The sequence below is a fragment of the Oncorhynchus masou genome, chromosome 24, assembly GCF_036934945.1.
Source record: "Oncorhynchus masou masou isolate Uvic2021 chromosome 24, UVic_Omas_1.1, whole genome shotgun sequence".
Classification (NCBI taxonomy): Eukaryota; Metazoa; Chordata; class Actinopteri; order Salmoniformes; family Salmonidae; genus Oncorhynchus; species Oncorhynchus masou.
In genome coordinates, this window is record NC_088235.1 from 68,720,860 (window position 1) to 68,744,161 (window position 23,302).

General features: G+C 39.9%; 2 protein-coding genes across 4 annotated transcripts in view; both read left to right on the top strand.

Annotated features, from left to right (window-relative positions):
• The first annotated feature begins 1,120 nt into the window (after positions 1-1,120).
• LOC135512533 (protein phosphatase inhibitor 2-like) lies at positions 1,121-20,837 on the top strand. Its single transcript, XM_064934653.1, has 6 exons — positions 1,121-1,677; positions 7,930-8,037; positions 13,376-13,447; positions 14,038-14,135; positions 17,433-17,597; positions 18,582-20,837. The coding sequence occupies exons 1-6, from the start codon at positions 1,541-1,543 to the stop codon at positions 18,593-18,595; spliced, it is 594 nt and encodes a 197-aa protein (XP_064790725.1). The 5' UTR covers positions 1,121-1,540; the 3' UTR covers positions 18,596-20,837.
• Positions 20,838-20,889: 52 nt separating this feature from the next.
• LOC135512531 (arf-GAP with coiled-coil, ANK repeat and PH domain-containing protein 2-like) overlaps positions 20,890-23,302 on the top strand; it is a 101,075-nt gene continuing 98,662 nt past the window's right edge. For all 3 annotated transcript variants that reach the window (XM_064934650.1, XM_064934652.1, XM_064934651.1), the window contains exon 1: positions 20,890-21,659. In XM_064934650.1, coding sequence (XP_064790722.1) covers positions 21,607-21,659 — 53 coding nt within the window. In that variant the 5' untranslated portion in view covers positions 20,890-21,606. The remainder of the gene's footprint in view (positions 21,660-23,302) is intronic.

Here is a 23,302-nt window from a genome sequence, read left to right on the forward strand (position 1 = left end):
ATCAATGATGTCCCACGAGTTGAGATCTTGCATGGAGCCCCAGACCGAGGGTGATTGACCGTCATCTTGAACTTTTTTCATTTTCTAATAATTGCACCAACAGTTGTTGCCTTCTCACCAAGCTGCTTGCCTATTGTCCTGTAGCCCATCCCAGTCTTGTGCAGGTCTACAATTTTATCCCTGATGTCCTTACACAGCTCTCTTGTCTTGGCCATTAATGGAGAGGTTGGAGTCTGTTTGATTGAGTGTATGGACAGGTGTCTTTTATACAGGTAACGAGTTCAAACAGGTGCAGTTAATACAGGTAATGAGTGGAGAACAGGGGGGCTTCTTAAAGAAAAACTAACAGGTCTGTGAGAGCCGGAATCCTTACTGGTTGGTAGATCAAATACTCATGTCATGCAATAAAATACAAATTAATTACTTAAAAATCATACAATGTGATTTTCTGGATGTTTGTTTTAGATTACGTTTCTCACAGTTGAAGTGTACCTATGATAAAAATTACAGACCTCTACATGCTGATGCCGGGCATCCTGGCTGTTTGGCGGAGTGGCGTAGAGGGGGGTTGGTCAGGGGGATGGAGCATTGGAAGTTAAGACAAGGTTTAGCCTTTGTTCTCTCTCTTACGTCTGGGCTTCACAAGAGAAGGTCACGATTGGCTTGTGGGTTATATTTAATTTATTTGGCGTGGGCTACGGCCAAACAGTTGCCTGTGTAAATTTGGTTTAATAAATCGTCAATTCGTAAACTCAATCCTCTGTCTGGACAATTGTTCCTTTATGATCTAGTCAGGTCATTACAGTATATATATATATATCTATATATATATATATATATATATATATATATATAGACATTGATTTTAGAATTTGCAAATTGTCTTAGTCTCATAGTGATGAGCCTATAAAACGTAGTGCATGTGACATCTCGACAATTTTGAAAAAACCCCCCCCACTTTATATCGGAGTTGTCTATTCATGACATAGGAGGTGAGGAGGTTGACAACCCTAATCAAATATTCAGAAATGTATTACAATAATGAGATGTATCCACCAATCCAAAGAAAGGATAGGCGGGAGCTAGACAGCCCGCGGTGCGGCTTTGTGGATAACGACTCCCATTGTTATGGCGGGGTCGAGACATGTATCTTATCTGAATATCCATCAACTTTGATACTGTAGTGATACTGTAGTGTATTTCCCTAGATTCTCGCGATGATTACAAAATAAGAAGTTTCGGCGACAAATGCTTAAAAAAAAAAATATATATATATATATATATATATTTTTTTATCGCCAGTGGCCACACAGAGGCAAAAAAGCGCACCGGCGGCGTCTGGGACATGCCAGTAGTTTCAGCTATCACAGCAATAGCGTGTGTTTACAAATTAACCAGGAGTTTGAAGTGCAGGCGGAGTTGCAGCTTTGTCGGGCTTTGCTTTTTGAATCATAAAAGCAAAGTTTACTAAATAGAGGTGCTGCGCGTACCAGCCAGTTTTGAACATTGACAACCACGCCAGTGACCTAGCGCATGTGGAATGGCAGCTTCCCGGCTGATAAAAGGTATTCTGAAAAACAAGAAGAGCGGGACAGGCATCAAAGTGGGCCCGTCCGAAGAAGTACCAGTAGAGACTTCAGAACAAGCGGCGCTTGGACTTCTGGAGGATGACCCACAGTGAGTATATAGTCAGTTAGCTAGCTTACAGTCTTGACACGGACAGTCAGGCTAGGTATCTAAGGCTAGCTAAGTTAGCTATTCCAGTTTGTTATGCTTGGGTGCTGCCCTGACTAAAAACGGTATAGACTTGTTAACGTCGTCAGCAATGTTCCAGGGGTTGCACATAATTCGCTAGTTAGCTAGTAGTTGTCATGCTTGCTTTTCTGATTTCCTCGTTTCGTTTTTTTCTATGGCTGTTGTAACGTTAGTTGGCTAACGTTACCGTGCCAGTCAATATTTGCTAACCAATGTACTAGTTATTTTGCCCAATACGTTAGATAGTTAGCAACAAGCACAATGTCTGCTTATCAACTGAGAAAATGCTAAAGTATCTACAATCTTATCCGGCTTCTGACCTGTAGACAAGTGTAAATGTGTCTGTGTCATCAGGCAACTTGTTAAAGGTTGGTGAATGGGCTTGTTGACCTGCAGTTGGCATTTGGCACAGCCATTTTTTACCAGCAAAAACTACGTCCCTATTTAGAATAGGGGAGTCGAATGAATGGGCTGCTGCAGGAGCTCTTTCGAGAGCGCCCGGTTATTAAACTGTTTTTAAAGCTAATTTATGTCCAGGGTGGAATATTCCATATTTTTAAAATCACAGGTCAGCAGGATTCTTTTAAAGTTGAATAGATGGGTTAGCTGACAATGTCACAAACGATGCGCACGCTTCAATGTTGCAGAAGCCCATGTGTTGTTGTTTCTTGATGGCCAGATAGCTAGCAACAATGACAAGAAGCTGCCATGTGGGGAATCGTAGGTGGTTTGGCTCAGCTAGTTTTTATTTTATTTTAGCTTGTTCTTGATTTTTTTTAAACATTTTTTTATTAATCTCTAACTAACAACTGTAACTATGTATTTGAGACAAGTGCTCATTGTGCAAATGTATTTGTTTTTAATAAACATTGTTGACATGTATACTATATTTAGTCTACAATCTAAGCCAACCCTGTCTGTTTTGCCCCATAGTTGAGCATGGGTTGGTTTTGTTGTTAAACAACCAACCCCTCTATACACACACACAACTCGACGACTTGGTTTGTGTTTACTATTTGGGCATGACATTTAGAGTATGTTCAATGGGGGACATTGAATTACATCGTTTTTTTGGTTAGAATATGGTAATATTAATGGTTGGTCGCAGTGGCTAACCATAGGATGAATTACAGTCACTCCTTGTTCATAACATGTAAATATGTAATTTATTTGGGTGAACTATCCCTATAAATTAAGACTGTAGAAAATTCTGCCTCGAGGTGGTTCTTCAAGAGTTTTGGCCACCAACCCCCTGATTTGTTTTTTTCTCAACTACTGGTGGTTTGAATATGTTAATGTGGCAAATTACCCCACATTCAAGAATAATCAAATTAATATCAATCTATAGGTGGTTGAGGCTGATTTGCAAAACGTGGCTATCATCTTCCATAGACAAGACATTTATGCGTAGCAGCTTGTGCACAATACTAAAATGACATAACAGGATATTTGAGGTAAGATGCATTAGTCAATATTTTTTTGTTGCCCATTGTAGGGGATGGGAATTGTTCTAATGAGGCCTATCAGCTATTGTGAAAGATTGTCATCTTGTCTTCAGGAGACTGTCTAAATCTGACCCACCCTACACCCAAACAAAATTATTTTTCAATGTGTTATCCCCCCACTAGTATCAGTTACATATTTGTGTTCACAATCGGTTTTGGCAAAATGTTCATAATAGTTATCAGGTCACACTACGAAAATTCATGCTGAATGCTGTTTTTTCGTTGTTACAGCCTAATGAACCTTGTGCTAAATTGACAATGACTAAACGAGAGATATTTGATAGAGCGTTCTTACTGAGCGGTGGATGGCAGCTGCAGGCTCGTAAGCATTCATTCAAACTGCACTTTCCTGCATTTGCCAGCAGCTCTTCGCTGTGCTTCAAGCATTGCACTGTTTGACTTCAAGCCTATCAACTTCTGAGATTAGGCTGGCAATACTGTAGTACCTATAAGAACATCCAATAGTCAAAGGTATATGAAATACACATGGCATAGAGAGAGAGAGTCCTATAATAACTACAACCTAAAATGTCTTACCTGGGAATATTGAAGACTCGTGTTAAAAGGAACCACCAGCATTCATATGTTCTGAGCAAGGAACTTAAACGTTAGCTTTTTTACATGGCAAATATTGCACTTTTACGTTGTTCTCCAACACTTTGTTTTTGCATTATTTAAACCAAATTGAACATGTTTCATTATTTATTTGAGACTACATTTATCTTATTGATGTATTATATTAAGTTAAAATAAGTCTTCATTCAGTATTGTTGTAATTGTGTGTGTGTGTATATATATATATATAATGACAATTACAACAATACTGAATGAAGACTTATTTTAACTTAATATAATACATCAATAAAATAAATTAATAATCGGCCGATTAATCTGTATCTTTTTTTTTTTTTTTGGTCCTCCAGCAATCGGTATCGGCATTGAAAAATCATAATCGGTCGACCTCTAGTGAATTACACTTACTGCATTGGCGACCAGCTTCAATGAAAATGCAACACTTAAATGTAGCTGGCTGTCTTCTATGAGTTGTCCTCAAAGAGTGGTAAAGTAATTTTTGCCAGATTCGGTGTGGTTTTTGAGCTGTGCTAGTTGTATTTTTTTATTAGTTGTCACATTGCTGGAATTGACCAGGTAGAATGTGCAGCTTGCACAGGTGCAACGGGTAAAACATGTAAATCGCACAGCCAAGTTAAAGGGTTGCAAAATGTGACTAAATGGTTGCGGTCTGGAACCCTGCTTATGATAGATAGATAAATGAAATATCAAAATAAAGTTGCACATCATGTATAAACTCCCATCAGTTGACTGGGTATATACCAATGTATCGGCATCACTGTGCCTTTCTCAGGGTAATGTCATGATTACTTGAACCAGGTTATGAAGACACAGTTCAATTAGTGCAACCAATGACTAGTGAGGTGTGTCATAATGATTAAGTTAATTGAAATTAATTTGTGAAACTTAAACTTGTTTTTTTTATGGCATATTAAAAATATTAGGTTGTTATCATATAGAAACATCATTTAATATTGTACATCATATTAGTATCAACATACATTGTTTAATTAAATTTCACAATTGTTTCATATTTCATATTTGTTACATGTAAATGTTTGAGAAAATGGCCCTTGAATGTTTTGGTACCGACTGGAGAGCTCTTCTTTGTCTACACCCATTCAGCATCGTTCACACCCTCCTAACTTTAGCCCCACCCATCTCTTTAAGCCTTTACATGTGAGGCTATGTACTAAACAACCAAAGATTCCAAGACTAAAGGCTGGTTTATACTACGGTTGTGTTCATACATTTTTCATCTGGAATGCCAGAGTGTGCTCTGGGCTTTGTAAAATCAGAGCGTTGTCAGATTGTCTGTTGTAAATTCAGAGCGTTTCGCTGTCGTAGTGCACACTGGATGCTCTGGCTGAAACGTAGGGTTGATCCGAGCGCTCTAACCTAACAACAGTCAAGCAACCAAGCTAACATTGGCTAGCTTGATAGCTACATCCAGACACAAATGAGAGAACAGCTCACGCTGACCATTTTACTTGCCCTAGCAGAGCTGGTTAGGTTTTTTTAATGACCCTTTTTTTTGGCAACGTTTACTGACACTGGCCATATTCAATGGGTGTTGAGTATTTGTAAATTCGTTAGTTATTCTGCGCTCCGGTACACTCAGACGAGAGGGCTCTGAAATCGGAGAAGCTCGCCAGAGCGAATTTACCAGCTACATCTATTGACGTCTACATACGTCTAGCAAAATAATTAATCACAACTCATATTGTTAATACCTTGCATGAATCTGCAGGTAGCTAACCAACCAGGTTCAGTGTTAGCTAGCTAACATTAGGCTATAACTAGCAATGCAAATAGCGCTGAGATACGAATAATATTACTACACAGATCATACACCTAATGCTAGCTAGTCACCCAGCTAACGTTAGCTAGCTAACGGTACACTAACTGACATTTAGAAACATGTAAAATCTGAAAATGTAGCTAGCTAGACTCTCTTACCTGTTTTACATGGATGGATGCTTCTCCCTCTGTCACAGATTTCATGGTTGCCCTTAGTTTGAAGATATAATCTGGATAAGTGTTTTATACAACACCAGTGTTCTCTTTTCAACTCTGTCTGCATATTTGCAATCAAACGGCAGAATTATCAAACTCTCATACTCTAATTCCACTGATTTCAAAACTCGGTCCTCCTGAAAGTGGAGAGCAACACTTATGCAGTTCTACTATGTGATATCTTTCAAAAAAGCAGCCTTAGAGAGGATTACCTAAATATACTGACCAGCTTCTATTATAGACCGACGTGTGCTACATGGCAGATGAATCCGAACTCATCTCTCGGCATATCCAGCCCACTCATTATCTCAGCCAATCATGGTTAGGCGAGAAGGTTGCTGACTTTTTCCATGGCTAAACCAACTAGACTCGTCATTTAACAATTTTATTCATATTTACAGACGGCATACAAGTTTGTTCTTAAGGCACATGTTCACATTTTCCAGAAGGCATTTCTGCCCAAAAATGCATTTAGATACAAATGTAAAAAAAAGTTTACGTTCAAATGGTGCTCCTGTGAAGCAATAACGCACGACATATGCCTGTTTTCCTGAAACCAGTCACATGTTCAGTTTCCCCCAAAAAGCTTGCCCATGTCATGAAACATCCATAAAATCTGTCCATTTAAGCTTTATTTCTCCAACATGCCCATGTGTAGAAGTCCCATTTTTGGGGTATACACTCCCCCCAAGTGGTACAATACACATCAAACGTTTTGTTTCTATTTTGTATGTCAAAGTTGTGATTTTGAGTGCAAATGTCAATCTATTGTGTAGTGAAAGTGTTTTTCCTGTCATGCATCCCATTGGATATATGCCTACATATTATGAAACATTGCTTAGCCTAGTGGTTAGAGTGTTGGACTAGTAACCCAAAGGTTGCTGGATTGAAACACCGAGCTGACAAGGTAAAAATCTGTCGCTCTGCCCCTGAGCAAGGCAGTTAACCCACTGTTCCCCGGGCGCCGAAGACATGAATGTTGATTATAGCAGGCCCCAGCACCTCTCTGATTCAGAGGGGTTGGGTTAAATGCGGAAGACACATTTCACTTGAGTGCGTTGTTGTACAACTGACTAGGTATCCCCTTTTAGAGTCAGGCTTGCTGAGGTACAATAGCCTAACTGAGCAGTATGCATATGTGCCATATCCAATGATTTGACATGTTAGTCTGAGACACAGCAGGACAGGGCATGTCCCCAGTGCCATCGACACAGTCAAACTGCCTGCTGTGCGCCTGACTTATTGAGAACCTGTGTGCGCATGTGGGAGAGGTGTCTGTGTGAGTTAGCAGCTAGGGGAAGCTCAACAGGATTACTGCAGCAGGTAGTAGATTTATTGCCCTCTTTCCCCCCCCTTCCTTTCTCTCTCATGACGCCCGCAAGGCTGCTTTATGACAGAAGAGGGGAGCGCCAGCAGAGACAGTTTAACGGCTGTATTTGACACAGTCTCCGAGTCCAGACTGTGATGATAAAGAGGACTCCAACCAGAATCCCAGAGAGCCTACAATTTGTACCTCGTAAAGCACATTTCTTAGCAGGACAGCTCGGTGCACACTCGAGGAAGAAGTTACCTTTAACCACAGATCTAGGGTCAGAATACACTACCCGTAGTTGCTTAGTCCTAACCTTAACCATTAAGGGAATTCAATGTCTGACCCTGTATGTTCGGGTAGTGCCAACTAATACCTTCTCCTAGGGCCACAACTTCTTCTTGTCCTTTCCCCAAAAATGTACCTTGAGTTCAGTGTCAAAATAGACTAGTCTCCTGACGTCATTCGCACCTGAAGGAAAAGCACTTCCTCCACACACCCACTCATTCAGTCACCCTCAGCATTATCCTGAAAGTGATGTGGAACCACCTCTGTACAAGGCCATTGTAAATTTCCGAACAATTACTAATTAAATTGCAGAGAATGAGACCCTTTTTATTTAATTGCCATGTTTATTTCCAAAATACACAACGGGAATGAGAACTGGGGCACAGTGGAGTCCTATATTAAATTTGACAGGTCTCTAGTGTAATATCTTTGGTTGGTTTTAAATGCCACCCTGAGCTCTCCTCTCTGGTCCCATTCTTTCAGAAAGAAGTCACAGAAATGGGACGAGATGAACATACTGGCAACGTACCACCCGGCAGACAAGGACTACGGGATGATGAAGATCGATGAGCCTAGCACACCCTACAACAGGTGAGTTGCTCCATTCATTCTCATGAACAGGTAAGGACATAGTTACCCAGAGACTGCAAAAATTGCTTCCCAGTATTGGGAAAAGTTAGAACTGTGCCGAAAAGTGTTTTGGATTCATGTTAGAGGGTAAATCCATTTGAATTCAATCACTTTTTGACAGCACCCCTTTGAACGAAACCTTCCATAAATATTTGCCCATTGTAGAAGTACTCAAGGTTACTTTTTGGACCTGAATGCCAAAATCATTCAAGAGATAAAGGTGTACACCTGTTTTGCATATACCACCATAGCATGAGAAATCTTTTTCCATAATCACTGGAAAAGATAAACAGTTGAGAAAAAGTTTTATAATAAAACAAATTTACATTTTCTTTTAGCTCTACGGCTCAGTGTCCCTAAACCGGGGCAGCTGTTGCTCAAATTGCGATAATGTGACTGGAATGACGCAAACAGCCAATTCCCGGGACATAGACATGTCTTATGTGGGCAGAAAGCTTAAATTATTGTTATTGTCCAATTATTGTCCAATTTACAGTAGCTGTTACAACAAAAAGAGACTATGCTATTGTTTGAGGATAGTGCACAACAACAAAACACTTATCATGGCAACTGGTTTGATACATTCACCTCTGAAGGTAAATAATGCACTCACATTCAGTAATATTTATCTGATTTGTCATCCTGAGGATCCCAGAGAGAAATGTGTTTGGATTTTTATTAAAAATCAAATCAAATGTAGAAACAGTTTGACCCCGCTGCTGTCTCTGGATCCTCATATGTTGTAGCTTCAACTCTATTTTACGGCATCTGAGGTTTTAGTGTTGTGCCCACCATCGGTTAAGACACAACATGCTCTTGAATACAGACCGGGAGTATTGGCTAGCGAAAAATACAAGCTGCACAGCACTCAGAATTAAAAAGGTTTTTACCAGTTATTGTTCATCCTGATCGCAAGTTTTTTTTTTTTTACATGGACGATACATCGAAGATAATATAGAACAACACAAAACATCTAAAAAGCCAGGCCTGGTATTTATAACGGATTTAAAAAAAGGCCTTTGATAAAGTAAGACTGAATTTTATTTATAAATGCCTGGATTATTTTTTTAAATTTTGGTGAGTCTCTTTATAAAATGGGTATAAGTAATATATAGCAACCCCAGGTGTAAAATAGTAAATAGAGGCTACTTCTCAGAGTTTTGAATTGTCATAAGGAGTTAAACAAGGGTGTCTGCTGTCACCATATGTATTTGTAATGGCCATTGAAATGTTAGCTTTTAAAATCAGGTCAAATAACAACAGAAGATTAGAAAGCCAAGGCTTAAAAACACAGGTGTCCATGTTTGCCTGTCTATTTATGGAAAAATTACCTGATTACCTGATCTCAGTTTACTCACTCACTTATGGCGCTGCCTGTTCATGGTGATTCGTTTTTTAAAATCATATTAGATACTAAACCAGACATGATAAAGTGTGCATATATATAAATATAAATAAATGAATGATTGAATGAATGAATGAACTGGGCAGGTTGAGATGATTAAATATAAAAGCACTAAACGTCTCTCTAAATGCTTCACTTAGATAAGTTTTACTTGAACCCTAAATGGTTCTCAAGTAGGTTACCAAGAAAAGCTCATCCAGTGTTTCAAAATGGCCTTTCTGCTTTTTGTGCAGATAAATTGAAAATTAAGCATTTTTCAAAGTGTATCTCTTTTCCAAACGAGCTGGCTACAATTTCAATTTCATCCCCCTGAAAATAGAATAAATATTACAACAAATATTATGGATGAACTCAAATGTGCTGGTTGATAAAATACCTGTATTGATGTGAAAGTGTTTGAAAATAGTATTTTTTTTAAAAGGATATTATAAATGTCGTCTTATATAGAGTTCTCACAATTGTCCGGGAAGGTCTGCTCAATCCAAGATTACAATCAATTGATTGTGTGGCTCAGTTGGTAGAGCATGGCGCTTGCAACGCCAAGCGTCGTGGGTTCGATTCCCGCTGGGGCCACCCATATGTAAAAGTAGTGGCCCCAGCCGACTTGTAAGTCGCTTTGGACAAAAGCGTCTGCTAAATGGGATATATTATATTATTATTATTACATCATTACCCCAAAAATAGAGGCTGCAGGTGGCTGTGGGAGAAGGTAGGGAAATGGTCTGTCTGCCCAATATAAAGGATCAAAACTGGCAGAGGAATAAAAATAGGGAAGTATACCAGTTTAATTTGAGGACCAGGATGTTGACAGCTGTGCCATACAGCTTGCAAAATAGTTGGTAAGAGATTTTTGATGTACCGATTCCATGGTACAGGGTGTATGAGTTGATGTTTAAAACAACGCAAGATTCAAGACTGTGCTTTTCAGCTAAAATTGTTGCATAAATGTTGAATATTTGGGCCATACAGTCATCACAGCTCTGCAGGCACACAATCATCGCAGCTATGTTATGAGGATACAGAATCAAAAGACCATTTGTTTTGGTATTGCCCTCAGGTAGCCTGTTTCTGGTCTCAGGTTCTGGAATGGCTGAAAAATGCATAACATTGATCTAAAATTGACCATAGAAATAGTATTGTCGGGAGATCCGGAGAGACCCGGTCAGTCAAATAATTACTAACACTCTTAGTAAAAGTATCTTCAACTCGCAATCTGTGGATTATATTTGAGTAGATTCAAATTGTATGTTATACATCACAACATAGTTTAAAGGTGTATGGTGTGTAGAAAAGTGGGATGGGCTGAGGGGTTGGAATGTGGAATTGGAGACAAGTGGGAGTGGAGTTGATGGGGGAGGGAAATGATGGTCAAAGATAAAACAAAACAAAAATTATGTTTGACACTGACACCATGCCCAAACCGGACGCGCACAAATTAATTTTGTCCCCCCACACCAAACGCGATCACGACATGAGGGTTGAAATATCAAAACATATTCTGAACCATTTATATTAATTTGGGGACAGTTCGAAAACATTAAACATTTATGGCAATTTAGCTAGCTAGCTTGCTGTTGCTAGCTAATTTGTCCTATTTAGCGAGCTAGCTAGCTTGCTGTTGCTAGCTCATTTGTCCTGGGATATAAACATTGAGTTGTTATTTTACCTGAAATGTACAAGGTCCTCTACTCTGACAATTAATCCACATAAAACGGTCAACCGACTCGGTTTTAGTCATCTCTCCTCCTTTCATGGTTCTTTTTCTTCTTTGGACTTTATATGGTGATTTGGTAACTAACTTTCATAATAAGGTGGATTACCATAACCAACTTCGGTTCATCTTTCAATTACCCACTTGGGTATATGTTCCTAAAAACCAATGAGAAGATGGCACGTGGGTTTATGCTTCTAAAAACCAATGATGAGATGGGAGAGGCAGGACTTGCAGCGTGTTCTGCGTCACAAATAGAACTCGCTTCTATTTTAGCGCCTGGCAACGAAGACACTCGTTGGCTCAATGATTGAATAACATGTGTGTAAATTTATTTTGCAACGCTCGCTCACAAGGTGCATCTGGTTTGGGCATGGTGTGAGGGGCAATGTTGTTACAGGCTGACTTTTATATTCACATCACCAATCTGAGGTAAAAGGAATGTGTAAAACCACTTTGTGGTTTAATAAAAAATAGTTTTTAATTGTCACACACCAGATAGGAGCAGTGAAATGTGTTGTTTTACAGGGTCAGCCATAGTAGTACGGCACCTCATGAGCACATTAGGGTTAAGTGCTTTGTTCAGGGGGCATATGGACAAGTTTTCACCTTGTCTGTCTGGGTATTCAAACCTGCTAACTTTCGGTGACTGGCCCAACACTCCACATTAGGGAAATTGGCACAATATAAAATAATTGAATATGTCAAAATAATTCAACATTTCAGTTAAGGATGATAGTTCTCACAAATTATTGCCACAATGGCATATATTTTTCATGAATTTAACCATTTAGAGAGTTTAAATGTCCAATGCAGCCATTTTTATCTCAATATCTGGGTAACAATTAAGTACCTTATTGTGATTGTTTTCAGTTGAAATGGTCAAAAAGAAACAAAAAATGGGTTCTTAGCAAAGAGCAATTTCTCAAGCAATAATTTTTGCTGGGAGGGGAAAACTGTTGTTGGCAGAGAGGTTTGGAACTCTTTCTTATTGGTCTTATGTCACCAGACAGGCCAAAACGCCACCCCACCAAAACGGACTTAATTGTCAGGCAGTCTTTTCAAACCACTTTTCCACTAAAAGGGCATAATCCTAATTTTCACAATTGCACAGTGTTATTCCAACCGCATAGTGTGGAAATGTATATAATGTAAAGGAAAATCACGTTTTTGACTACACTGGGCGTTTTAACCCCTGGCTAAGTGCAGTGTGAACATGACTAGTGTGAGTTTGAAAAGAAATGACTCTGGATTGATAATTTTTGTACATAATATGTTCACTTTAGATTAGACCTCAGTTCCCATGAAGCAGTCTTGCAGTGCAGGTTCAGCGGGTGGAATGAGTTTCTGCCCTTGTAGGGCTCTAAGATTTCCGTGATGTGGAAAACGCGGATAGAATCGCAGAATTTGGTAATAAAAATGGAATCAACTGTAAAACGTGGAATATTGCATAATTTTCCATATTTTGTCTGAAAGATATATAATATATGTGTGTGTAGTCGTAATTATTGTAGGAACCTAAATTATTTCATAATTGTAAAATTACAGAGAAGTGTGCCTAAAGAAATAATTCAGTTTTCGATTGGGGTATTTTGAGAGGGGGTCAATGAGAAGATGGCACGTGGGTTTATGTGTGAAACCCATACGTCACCTCACAACTTGGCTGTCACTTTGAGAAACATGTCGAAGAGGCTGTCTGATAGGGCCAAGTCCTCAATTATTTTTTTTTGACCCTAACCCCAAAATTCAGAGCAGAGCAATACCCAAGGGACTATTATGAGTCAGGCGATAAGCTGTTTTGAAAATTCTGTCAACATACTATAGATTTCATTTATAATGGAACACTTGCCTTGATAAAAAACTGTGCAATGTTGTGTTGCTTCATTACAAATGTACTGTTATATCTTATTAAATGGTTAACTTTTTATTAATTCACATTATTAGACACTCTTTCTGATAATAAAATTAGTGTAAATCGGAAATCACAGAATTCAGAAAATATTTTCACCCAAATTCCATTTAAGGTTTCATAGGGCCCAAGCACTGTCTGGGTTATGAGCCCCCCCTGCAATCTGCCAAGGCTGCTGCATAGGTCACCCCTGTGACACTGTTCTGTCCTTCTCCCCCTCCCCCTCTCACTTTACCTCACCCGTTCTCTTTTTCTCTCTCTCCCTCTTCCTCAGGATGGTGGAGGACGAAGGGGAGCACAGCGACTCGGAGGGCAACGTGCCCAACGTGGACGACCTGGCCTCGAAGTAAGTCAACATCACTGACTGGATAGGTCTGGGAGAGAGGAGGATATACTTCCTCAAAGGTTTGGAAGGTTCTGACACTTATCAAGGGCCACATCAGAATTTCAAATTTAAGCGGAGGGCCGAGAGATTTTCTGGACAATTTGTTTGTCAAAAGCAATTTGCCCACCAGAGAAAGGGTAGTTATTTTTAAACTTATAGGTCCATTATAATTTCTATCTAGTTTTTTACTCAAACCTCCCCCAGGTCAGATTGAATGCCTGTTTCCCACCCCTGCTATAGAAGGAGGGAAGTTATGCAGCGATCTGGGCCTTATGAGACTGAAGGTGGGGACTCTCACTATGGTTTATGGCTTGGATATACTGTATAACAGAATGTACTCTTTGTATATTATCTGGATTTGAACTATTTGAGGTCAAGAGCATTTGATGTCCCACCGTTAACATAGAGCGAAATTCCATCTAGGCCTATACTCCAAGGAGCCCTCTGTTGACCTTCGAACCAGTTGAGTTTACAGTAGAGATGTAAACTGAATCACTCACTTTCTATTGTTCCTTCGCTCGGTTCACTTTCTCTCCTCTCTTCCCCCTCAGATTGGCAGCAGAAGAGGGAAAGGAACCGCGCTTCATGAGAGAGGAGGAGGAGGAGGAGGAGAGTAGTGAGGAAGATGAACTAACCCCAGAGGATCAAGGTGGGCTGTCTCCCTCTTCCCCCTCTGTCGACCTCCTCTCATCCCCACCATGTCTCTATTCCCATTGGGTGTCTGGCCCTGACATTTCCCTGACCTCTCCATGTGTTGTCATGTCAAGCCCTGTGTGCTCTAATAATGGATTCTCACAGCTTAGTGGCCACGAGCACGGCCAATGGTCCAAACGGAGCTCACTCCCGGAGACTGTTCCAGTTGACTCTGGTCCATTTTGGCTCCAGACCCACACGTCTCCCTCTGCCCTTTCCCACATTTTTATCTCTGCAGTACAGGGAAAAGCAAGAGCCGAAAATATAAATTCTCCCAAAATACTGAAATGTGTGTGTGGTACGTTGATGTCATCACCATGTAGGTTATAGTGCTCATCTCAGATTTTCAAAATATGCTTTTGAACCATAGAAATTGACTAATTTGTGTAAGAGTATGCAAAGCTAGCATAGCATTTTGAGTAGCATTTAGCACGCAACATTTTCACAAAAACCAGATAACCAAACAAATAAAATCATTTACCTTTGAAGAGCTTCGGATGTTTTCAATGAGGAGACTCTCAGTTACATACCAAATGCGCAGTTTTTCCTGAAAGCGTCTGTGTAGGAGAAATCGTTCCGTTTTCTACATCGCATCTGGCTACCGAAACGAACCGAAAATTCAGTCGCCTACAACGTCAAACTTTTTCCGAATTAACTACATAATATCGACCGAAACATGGCAAACGTTGTTTGGAATCAATCCTCAAGGTGTTTTTTCACATATCTCTTCATTGATATATCGTTCGTGGAAGCTTGCTTTCCTCTCTGAATCCCATGGAAAAATACTGGCAGCTGACTTTTGCGCACCAATTTCGGCGCAGGACACCGGGCGGACACCTGGTAAATGTGGTCTCTTATGGTCAATCTTCCAATGATCTGCCTACAAATACGTCACAATGCTGCAGACACCTTGGGGAAACGACAGAAAGGGCTGACTCACTCCTCTCGCATTCACAGCCATATAAGGAGACAATGGAAAACAGAGCCTCAAAAATCCTGCTCATTTCCTGGATGCCGTCTCATCTTGGTTTTGCCTGAAGCTCACGTTCTAGGGCACGCACAGAAAATATCTTGGTAGTTCTGGACACGTCAGTGTTTTCTTTCGAAAGCTATCAATTATATGCATAGTCGAGCATCTTTTTGTGACAAAATATCTTGTTTAAAACGGGAACGTTTTTCATCCAAAAATGAAATAGCGCCCCCAGAGCATCAAGAGGTTAATATGGAGTTGCTCCCCTCTTTGCTGCTATAACAGCCTCCACTCTTCTGGGAAGGCTTTACACTAGATGTTGGAACATTGCTGCAGGGACTTGCTTCCATTCAGCCATGAGCATTAGTGAGGTTGGGCACTGATGTTGGGCGATTAGGCCTGGCTCGCAGTCTGTTCCAATTCATCCCAAAGGTGTTCGATGGGGTTGAGGTCAGGGATCTGTGCAGACTAGTCAAGTTCTTCCACATCGATCTCGACAAACCATTTTTGTATGGACCTCGCTTTGTGAATGGGGGCATTGTCATGCTGAAACAGGAAAGGACCTTCCTCAAACTGTTGCCACAAAGTTGGAAACACAGAATTGTCTAGAATGTCATTGTATGCTGTAGCGTTAACATTTCCCTTCACTGGAACTAAGGGGCCTAGCCTGAACCTTGAAAAACAGCTCCAGAATATTATTCCTCCTCCACCAAACTTTACAGTTGGGACTATGCATTTGGGCAGGTAGCGTTCTTCTGGCATCCGCCAAACCCAGATTCGTCCATCGGACTGCCAGATGGTGAAGCGTGTTTCATAACTACAGAGAACGCGTTTCCACTGCTCCAGAGTCCAATGGCGGCGAGCTTTACCTCTCCAGCCGACGCTTGGCATTGTGCATTGTGATCTTAGGTTTGTGTGTGGCTGCTCAGCCATGGAAACCCATTTCATGAAGCTCCTGAAGAACAGTTCTGACGTTGCTTCCAGAGGCAGTTTTGAACTCAGTAGTGGGTGTTGCAACTGAAGACAGACATAATTTTTATGCGCTTCAGCACTCGGCAGTTGTTTTGTGAGCTTGTGGCCTACCACTTCGTAGCTGAGCTGTTGTTGCTCCAAGACGTTTCCACTTCACAATAACTTCAGTTGACTGGGTCAGCTCTAGTAGGGCAGAAATTTGACAAACTGACTTGTTGGGAAGGTGGCAATATAAAACCATTCTACTGCCAATGTTTTTTGCTATGGAGATTGCATGGCTTGTGTGCTTGATTTTATACATCTGTCAGCAACGAGTGTGGCTGAAATGGATCAATCCTCTAATTTGAAGGGGTGTCCACATACTTTTGTGTGTATATAGGGTATGAGACCTGGTAAAAAGCACTCACCCATAATATTCATTAGAGTTAGATGGGCCATCAACTTATATAAAATGTATTTAATATTAGATCATTTTTTAAAAGATTTGTAAAAGCATGAGTGACCTGAATTTGAAGTAGTTATTCCCTCCAGTGTGAATCTACCAGTATAGTGGTGCCCTTGCAGGCTAGCATGCAGGACAGACCCTTTTCTTCAATCCTTTTTCCAGTTGACCAACTCTCAGTAAATATGCACAGCCCCCTATTTTATTTATACTGCAAGCACCGGAATGGAGTTGGTTTAGAATTCTACCTGAATGGTGTTGCTTTTAGTTTTGATCAGACATAACTTTACTTTAAAATTAGTTGGATAAAATGTGTGCTTGGAACAAACAGGGGAATTGATTGCAGTGACCTTGATGTCTAGTAGTAATTGTTTACTAAAAAAATAGGCCTTGCCTGCATCTTACAGCACTGTGTGCGTCTGCAAGTCCACTTTGAAAATCTATGTGTAGTAGTTTGACGCTATATGCCCTTGAATTGGAAAGCAATTATTATTAAAATATATTTTTTAACCGTTTTTTCCATTTCTGAACCATGTCCTTGAAAGTAGATTAGATTCTACTGGAACTGTTCAGCCAGGATCCTCATAAAAATAGTTTGACGTATTCGTCCTTGAAGCACCATTTGAGGATGAGCGTGTTAACTCTCTCCCTTCTCTTTAATCTGAAACCCCCCTTCTAGATTTTGAACGCTCCATCTGAGCCTCCCCTAATGTAGCTCTATCACTCTATTTCCTCCACACGGAGGAATCGTGATGTTTACACGTCTGAGTTGTGGCTCTCTAAGCCTCCCTCTGCACCACATACCATCCGTCTTCTCGCTGTCTTTCTCTAGCTTTCTCTCTCACTCATACTCAATATCTCCCCCTTAGCGAAAAAGAAGCAGTTTCAAATGATGAGGAAGATGCATTACAACGAGGGCCTCAACATCAGGATGGCCAGGCAACTCATAGCTAACGAATTGGCGGAAGAAGTGGACGAGGACGAAGAGATGAGAGACGAAACGGAGGACATTAACGTAGACTCGCCGCAAGACGGTAAGAGAAATGGGGGTACTCAGAAATCTTATAATGGCAGGGCATTTCCCATGGTGACTAATCAGAAAAAGAAAATCAGGAGCTCTCACCAGTTAAATCCATTGATGCCGATAAAATGCTTGATTCACCAACGGTTGGTCATCGACACTGGGAGTTTTTTTGTTTTGTTTTTTTGAGCAGCAAGCCGACAGCATGCTAGGTATTGATGGGTATCAACAGCCAATTCGGCACGGGCTGGAAGCTATAGCAAGCCTCAATTGGCCATTCGCCCCATCATATCGCCAAGCATGTGCACAATGGCTGGATCAAATCCCAGAGCTGACAAGTTAGACATCTGTCGTGCTACCCCTGAGCAAGGCAGTTAACCAACTGTTCCCTGGGCGCCGAAGACGTGGATGTCAATTAAGGCAGCCCTCTGCACCTCCCTGATTCAGAGGGGTTGGGTTAAATGCGGAGGACACATTTCAGTTGAATGCATTCAGCTGCACAACTAACTAGGTATTTCCCTTATATTTAATGTTCAGCTTTCAAGTTTTTACTAGTTGTATGTACAGGATACACTCCAACTAAATGCTTACTTGCAGGTTCCTTCTTGACAATGCAACAATAAGAAATATAAGATAAGAATAAAAACAAAGTAAATGGCTTAAGAAGACATTTAAGCATGAAGTCAAGTTGATACTTGGAGGGTTAGATAAGTGTAAGCTCCACACAGAAGCTGGGCCCTGATTTAGTAGGCCATCCAAATGTCAGAGGTCAAACAGTCCTCAGCAAGGGATTGGTGTGGTAAACTGGATAATGTTGAAAGTCTTAATACTGGACTCAGCAAAGTTGTTGATAGAACAGTCTGAAATGAGAGCTGTTCCCACTCCTATAAGACTACTAAAATATTAGCGTTTCACCTGTTGTTTCTCTGATAGATTTGATGTCGTATTAATTAACACTTAAGGTGATTTCACTCACATAGCTCTCTTTGGATTACAGCTCTGGATTCCTAGAGGAGGACGCGCCACCTCTCCTGTCCCCAGCCTGTCTCGGCTTCTGACACATTTAAGAGACACTTAGCCACACAGTGCCGGGCCATAGAGCAGACGGACACGCTTCACAATCTTCCCTCAAACAACCCCTGTTCATGCGTGTGTATATTTCCCAGTAACACTGAAATGCAAAGCATTTTGACCCTGCTGGTTGCTTCTCTTCATTGCCAAGAGTCCCTCACAAAAAGTTGTCATTGCCTCAAAGAAACCAGACCTAAAGACTGTTATTATAAGTGAGGACTCCTGCCTTGCTCGCTCTCTGTCCATCTCTCTGTCTATCTCTTTGTCCTGGCTCCTCCTGAGCGTCTGGTCGAATGCTGTCAGAAAGAACAGCAGCACCCATTGGATTTCTCATTGAATGAAAGTGGTGGAATTTTTTGCTGATGGTGGTAGGGAGGAAGGAGGATTTTGGTCTTGTTCCTTCTGTCCCCATACCTGTTTAATTTTTAATTTGTTTTAACTACCACCAGAACCTTAATTGGAGAAATCTGAAACCTTGATGAGCTAGCTGCTGTTTTTTTTTTCCTTCGCAATTTCCTCCTCCGTTCCAATCTTGGATTTGGTGTTATCTGGAATGGATATCGGAACGGCAGACTGCATTTTTAACCAGCCCACGGGGCATCTCGATATCTAAGGTGACCAGCATTTGATTCAGGCCTACACATATTTACGCCCACTATAGGATTTGGTACAGACGCATGTGCACTGACTAATAGGAATAGCTATGTTTCCAACAACGTACCATTATCTTAATATGGTGGCTAATGTACTGACATTGACAGCTAAACCTATTTATTCTCATGCAATAAAATGATATTCATTTATTATGTATTGCCTTGTGATGACAGAAATTAGGTCATTTCACACAGGACTACTGCATGTCAAAATTGATATGCAGATGGTCAGGTTTGCCATTATACTTATGGAACCCAGCTGTATTAAGCATGGCTACTAAAGCCTCGTGGCCATCAGCACTAATGCGACATTTGCTCACTAAGCTAATGAGGGATAGCATTGGGGAAATGAACCCCAGAGAAGGTTTGTACTACTGATAAGCAGGGGTGTATTTGCTAGGAACCAAACAGCTAAAATGGCAAGGGATTAATCTGAACTTGTTCAATAACACAATATTTTTGCTACGGTGTCCACTAAGGAATTACACCCCATGATTGTGTCCAATACTGTCTGACATTTTGTATTAAGTGTATGGTATTGTAGCATGTCCTTGATTAGGAATAATTATCCCCCATTTTCATTTTTGCGACCTGCTACCTTCCTGATAAAATGAGTGATATCTGGGCAACCAAGACAGTTAGCTATTGTGTATGATGGATTTTGAATCATAGCACCTTGATCTACATGTGAACTTTTGAGAACCACAGTCCTCCCATGATGACAAAGTTTCTCTTTTCTTTTTATAGGCACATAAGAAAAAAATATATTGTTTTATCAGGACATGTAGAGATGGTTTCATCTTTTCTTCTCAGAACTAGACTTGAGCCCTTTCGTTTCACCTGTCTAAATGGCCATAAGAGGCTATCCATTGGATTCTGTCCTTACAATTTCAAAAGCTCACTACTGGATCCTTTTGGAAAATATAACACCCACAGGAAATACTGATGATACACTGCATGACTGTTCCCACTTTGTTTTTTAGATATTTATCATGTCTATGTTAAGGGAAGATTTATTGACAAAAACCAACAAGTTAATTTGAGTAATTATCTTAACTTATGACTAGCTTTTTGTAATAAACAACAACTTGTATGATACTAACTATTGGTCGATATTACAAGGCATATGTGCCTATATAATGTATTTATGTACATGTCTAAGTGAATAGGCTACGCTCAATTTTACCTGTGCAGTTCAACGGCTTGGATTCCCCTGCCTATTTGTTTAGCTTAATTTTTACCATGTTTTCTTGACACATTTCAGTTGAATGCATTCAGTTGAACTGACTCGGTATCCCAGCCGCTTTCCCTTTCTTTTCTAGGGACAGTGGATGAAGATTCTGTCTCACATGATCATTTATCTGTCCCCAAATAATGGGGACTTGATTTTTTTGAGCTCTTAAATGTGCATGTTCTTAATTATAAGTGTTTTATTTTTGTCTCACATTAAAATGCATTTGCTTTTTTTTGTCTTGTTTAAAGTGGAACTTTGTCCCTTTAAATAATAAACACTCTGTTTTTGAACCAGGTACCTTTTGCAGAAATGCCCAGTACTTCTCTGTGGCCACTAGAAAGCAGTAGTCTACAATAAATCTAACTTTCATGTTGACTGTAATAATATAAGGGAAACTGCTGAGTGTAAATGTTTCTAGTTCTCTGGCTTCATATTCTCTAGTTTGTCATTTGCATAATAATATATTGCCAGATACAGCAATTAAGGGTAGAATACATATTTAATTGACAGCTAAATATGCACCGTGTGTGTACCACTAATCCTCATCACTAATTGTTACATTTTCTATATTGGCTAAATCAAGTTGTCAAAGGAGTAGGAGTAGAGTACATGCTGGGAAAAAAACAATGTCCAGCCTCTAATCCTGAAGAAAGCGTTCTCATTGGTTGTTTCAAGTATCACTCACGTGCGTTTTTCATGGACCGGGAAGCAGTAGTGCTTGTCTTGACACGATTATATAATATGTCGATTCAGTTTGTACTGTTTTGTGTGAAAGGAGCCAGTGGGAGGCGTTTCTATTACCTAGCTAGTGAAGTGTTTCATTTTTTTCATTTTGAATTTGACTAAAATATTACATTTTTGGTCTAACGTTTTATATTTAAGTATTTATTTTACTTGTTTATGGTTACATTTGTCGCGTGCCAAATATTAGCTAGCCAGCCATACAGGCTAGATAGCCGAGGTCTTGTGGATTGATAGCCCAGCTGGCGTTAGCTAGTAGCGGGTAGCCAAGTCCAGGGTATACAGCAACTGCTTTTAACCCCTGTTTTTACTTGTTAAAGAAAATGAAGATAACGGTTGAATTCGAGGAATGTCTCAAAGACTCTCCAAGATTCAGGTAGGCGAAGTGACCTCATCTTTGTTCCCACACGACAAGTCATGGTTTTGACGGTACCTGCTAGCAGCATGTGTTCCCAGTCCAAAACGACCTCCGTAATCGTTTGACGCTAACACCTCACCTCAAGAATCTTTCGTTCTGCCCGGTCAACCCACTGTTCCTAGGCCGTAATTGAAAATAATAATTTAACTGACTAGCCTAGTTAAATGAAGGTAAAAAAAAAAAAAACATCTTACACATGGATTCCATCTTGTCTCGCATGTCGCGAACACCTGGTATTTTTTTTCTCTTTACACATTATACAAAACAAGTTTATACACATTTAAACCAAAATGCGTAGCATTTTAGCATGAGCTTTGGATAACCATTTTCAAATGTATGCATTCACCAATATTTAAGCTGCAATAAGTAACTTTTTGAGCAAACCCACCAAATGTAAACGCATTTATTGTCAGTGAAAGCAAGTTTAAGAGACTTCTGTTCTGTTCTATGTTCTGTTCATTCTGTTCTATGTACGGTATATTAAAAAAATGCGGTCCCAAAATCTGTCTGAAACTATCTTGGTGCAAATACAATAAATTACTTGTTTATTTTTCAATTTGACAACACACATCTATTTTGAATCTTGACAGTACCTGCCTGGTAACTGAATAATAATAATAATAATAATAATAATAATAATAATAATAGACTTCAGAATTTGTTAGTGACAATATTTTATTTTTTCAATCCCATTCAGCATTCAAATTAATGTTAAAACCTCTACAGGATCCGTGGGTCCCCCGTCCGGACGGTTGAGCTAAAGTAGGCTAATGGGGATGAGCGTGAGGTTCTAAGTAACAAGAACATTTCCCAGGACGTTGACATATCTGATATTGGCAGGAAGCTTAAATTCTTGGTAATCTAACTGCACTGTCCAATTTACAGTAGCTGTTACAGTGAAAGAATACCATGCTATTGTTTGAGAGTGCACAGTTATGAATTTAAAGTTATTTAATAAACCAATTAGGCACATTTGGGCAGTCTTGATATTGCATTTTGAACAGAAATGCAATGGTTCATTGGATCAGTCTAAAACTTTGCACATACACTGCTGCCAGTGGCCAAAATCTAAATTGTGCCTGGGCTGGAATAATACATTATGCCCTTTTATCTTGCATTTCAAAGATGTTACAAAAAAAGCATGTTTTTTTTTCTTTGGATTGTCTATTACCAGTTCTAATGTGCTATATTCTCCTGCATTAATTTCACGTTTCCACAAACTTCGAAGTGTTTCTTTTCAAATGGTATCAAGAATAGGCACATCCTTGGCTTCAGGTCCTGATCTACCGGCAGTTAGATTTGGGTGTATGATGTTAGGTGAAAATTGGAAAAAAAAGGGTTCAATCCTTAAGAGGTTTTAATAGGTTTAGAATTCCAGTATACTTTTTCAGGAGTTTCACGCTTATCGGCCTCACAATTGACCTTCCGCTAAGCCCCGCCCCCCTTGGTTACTGTTGCAACCTTGGACAACATTTTTTTTTGAATAGGGAACCCCTAAAGATGGAGAGGCCTGTCATTTTCATCATAGGTACACTTCAACTATGACAGACAAAATGAGAAGAAAGAAAATCCAGAAAATCACATTGTAGGATTTTTTATGA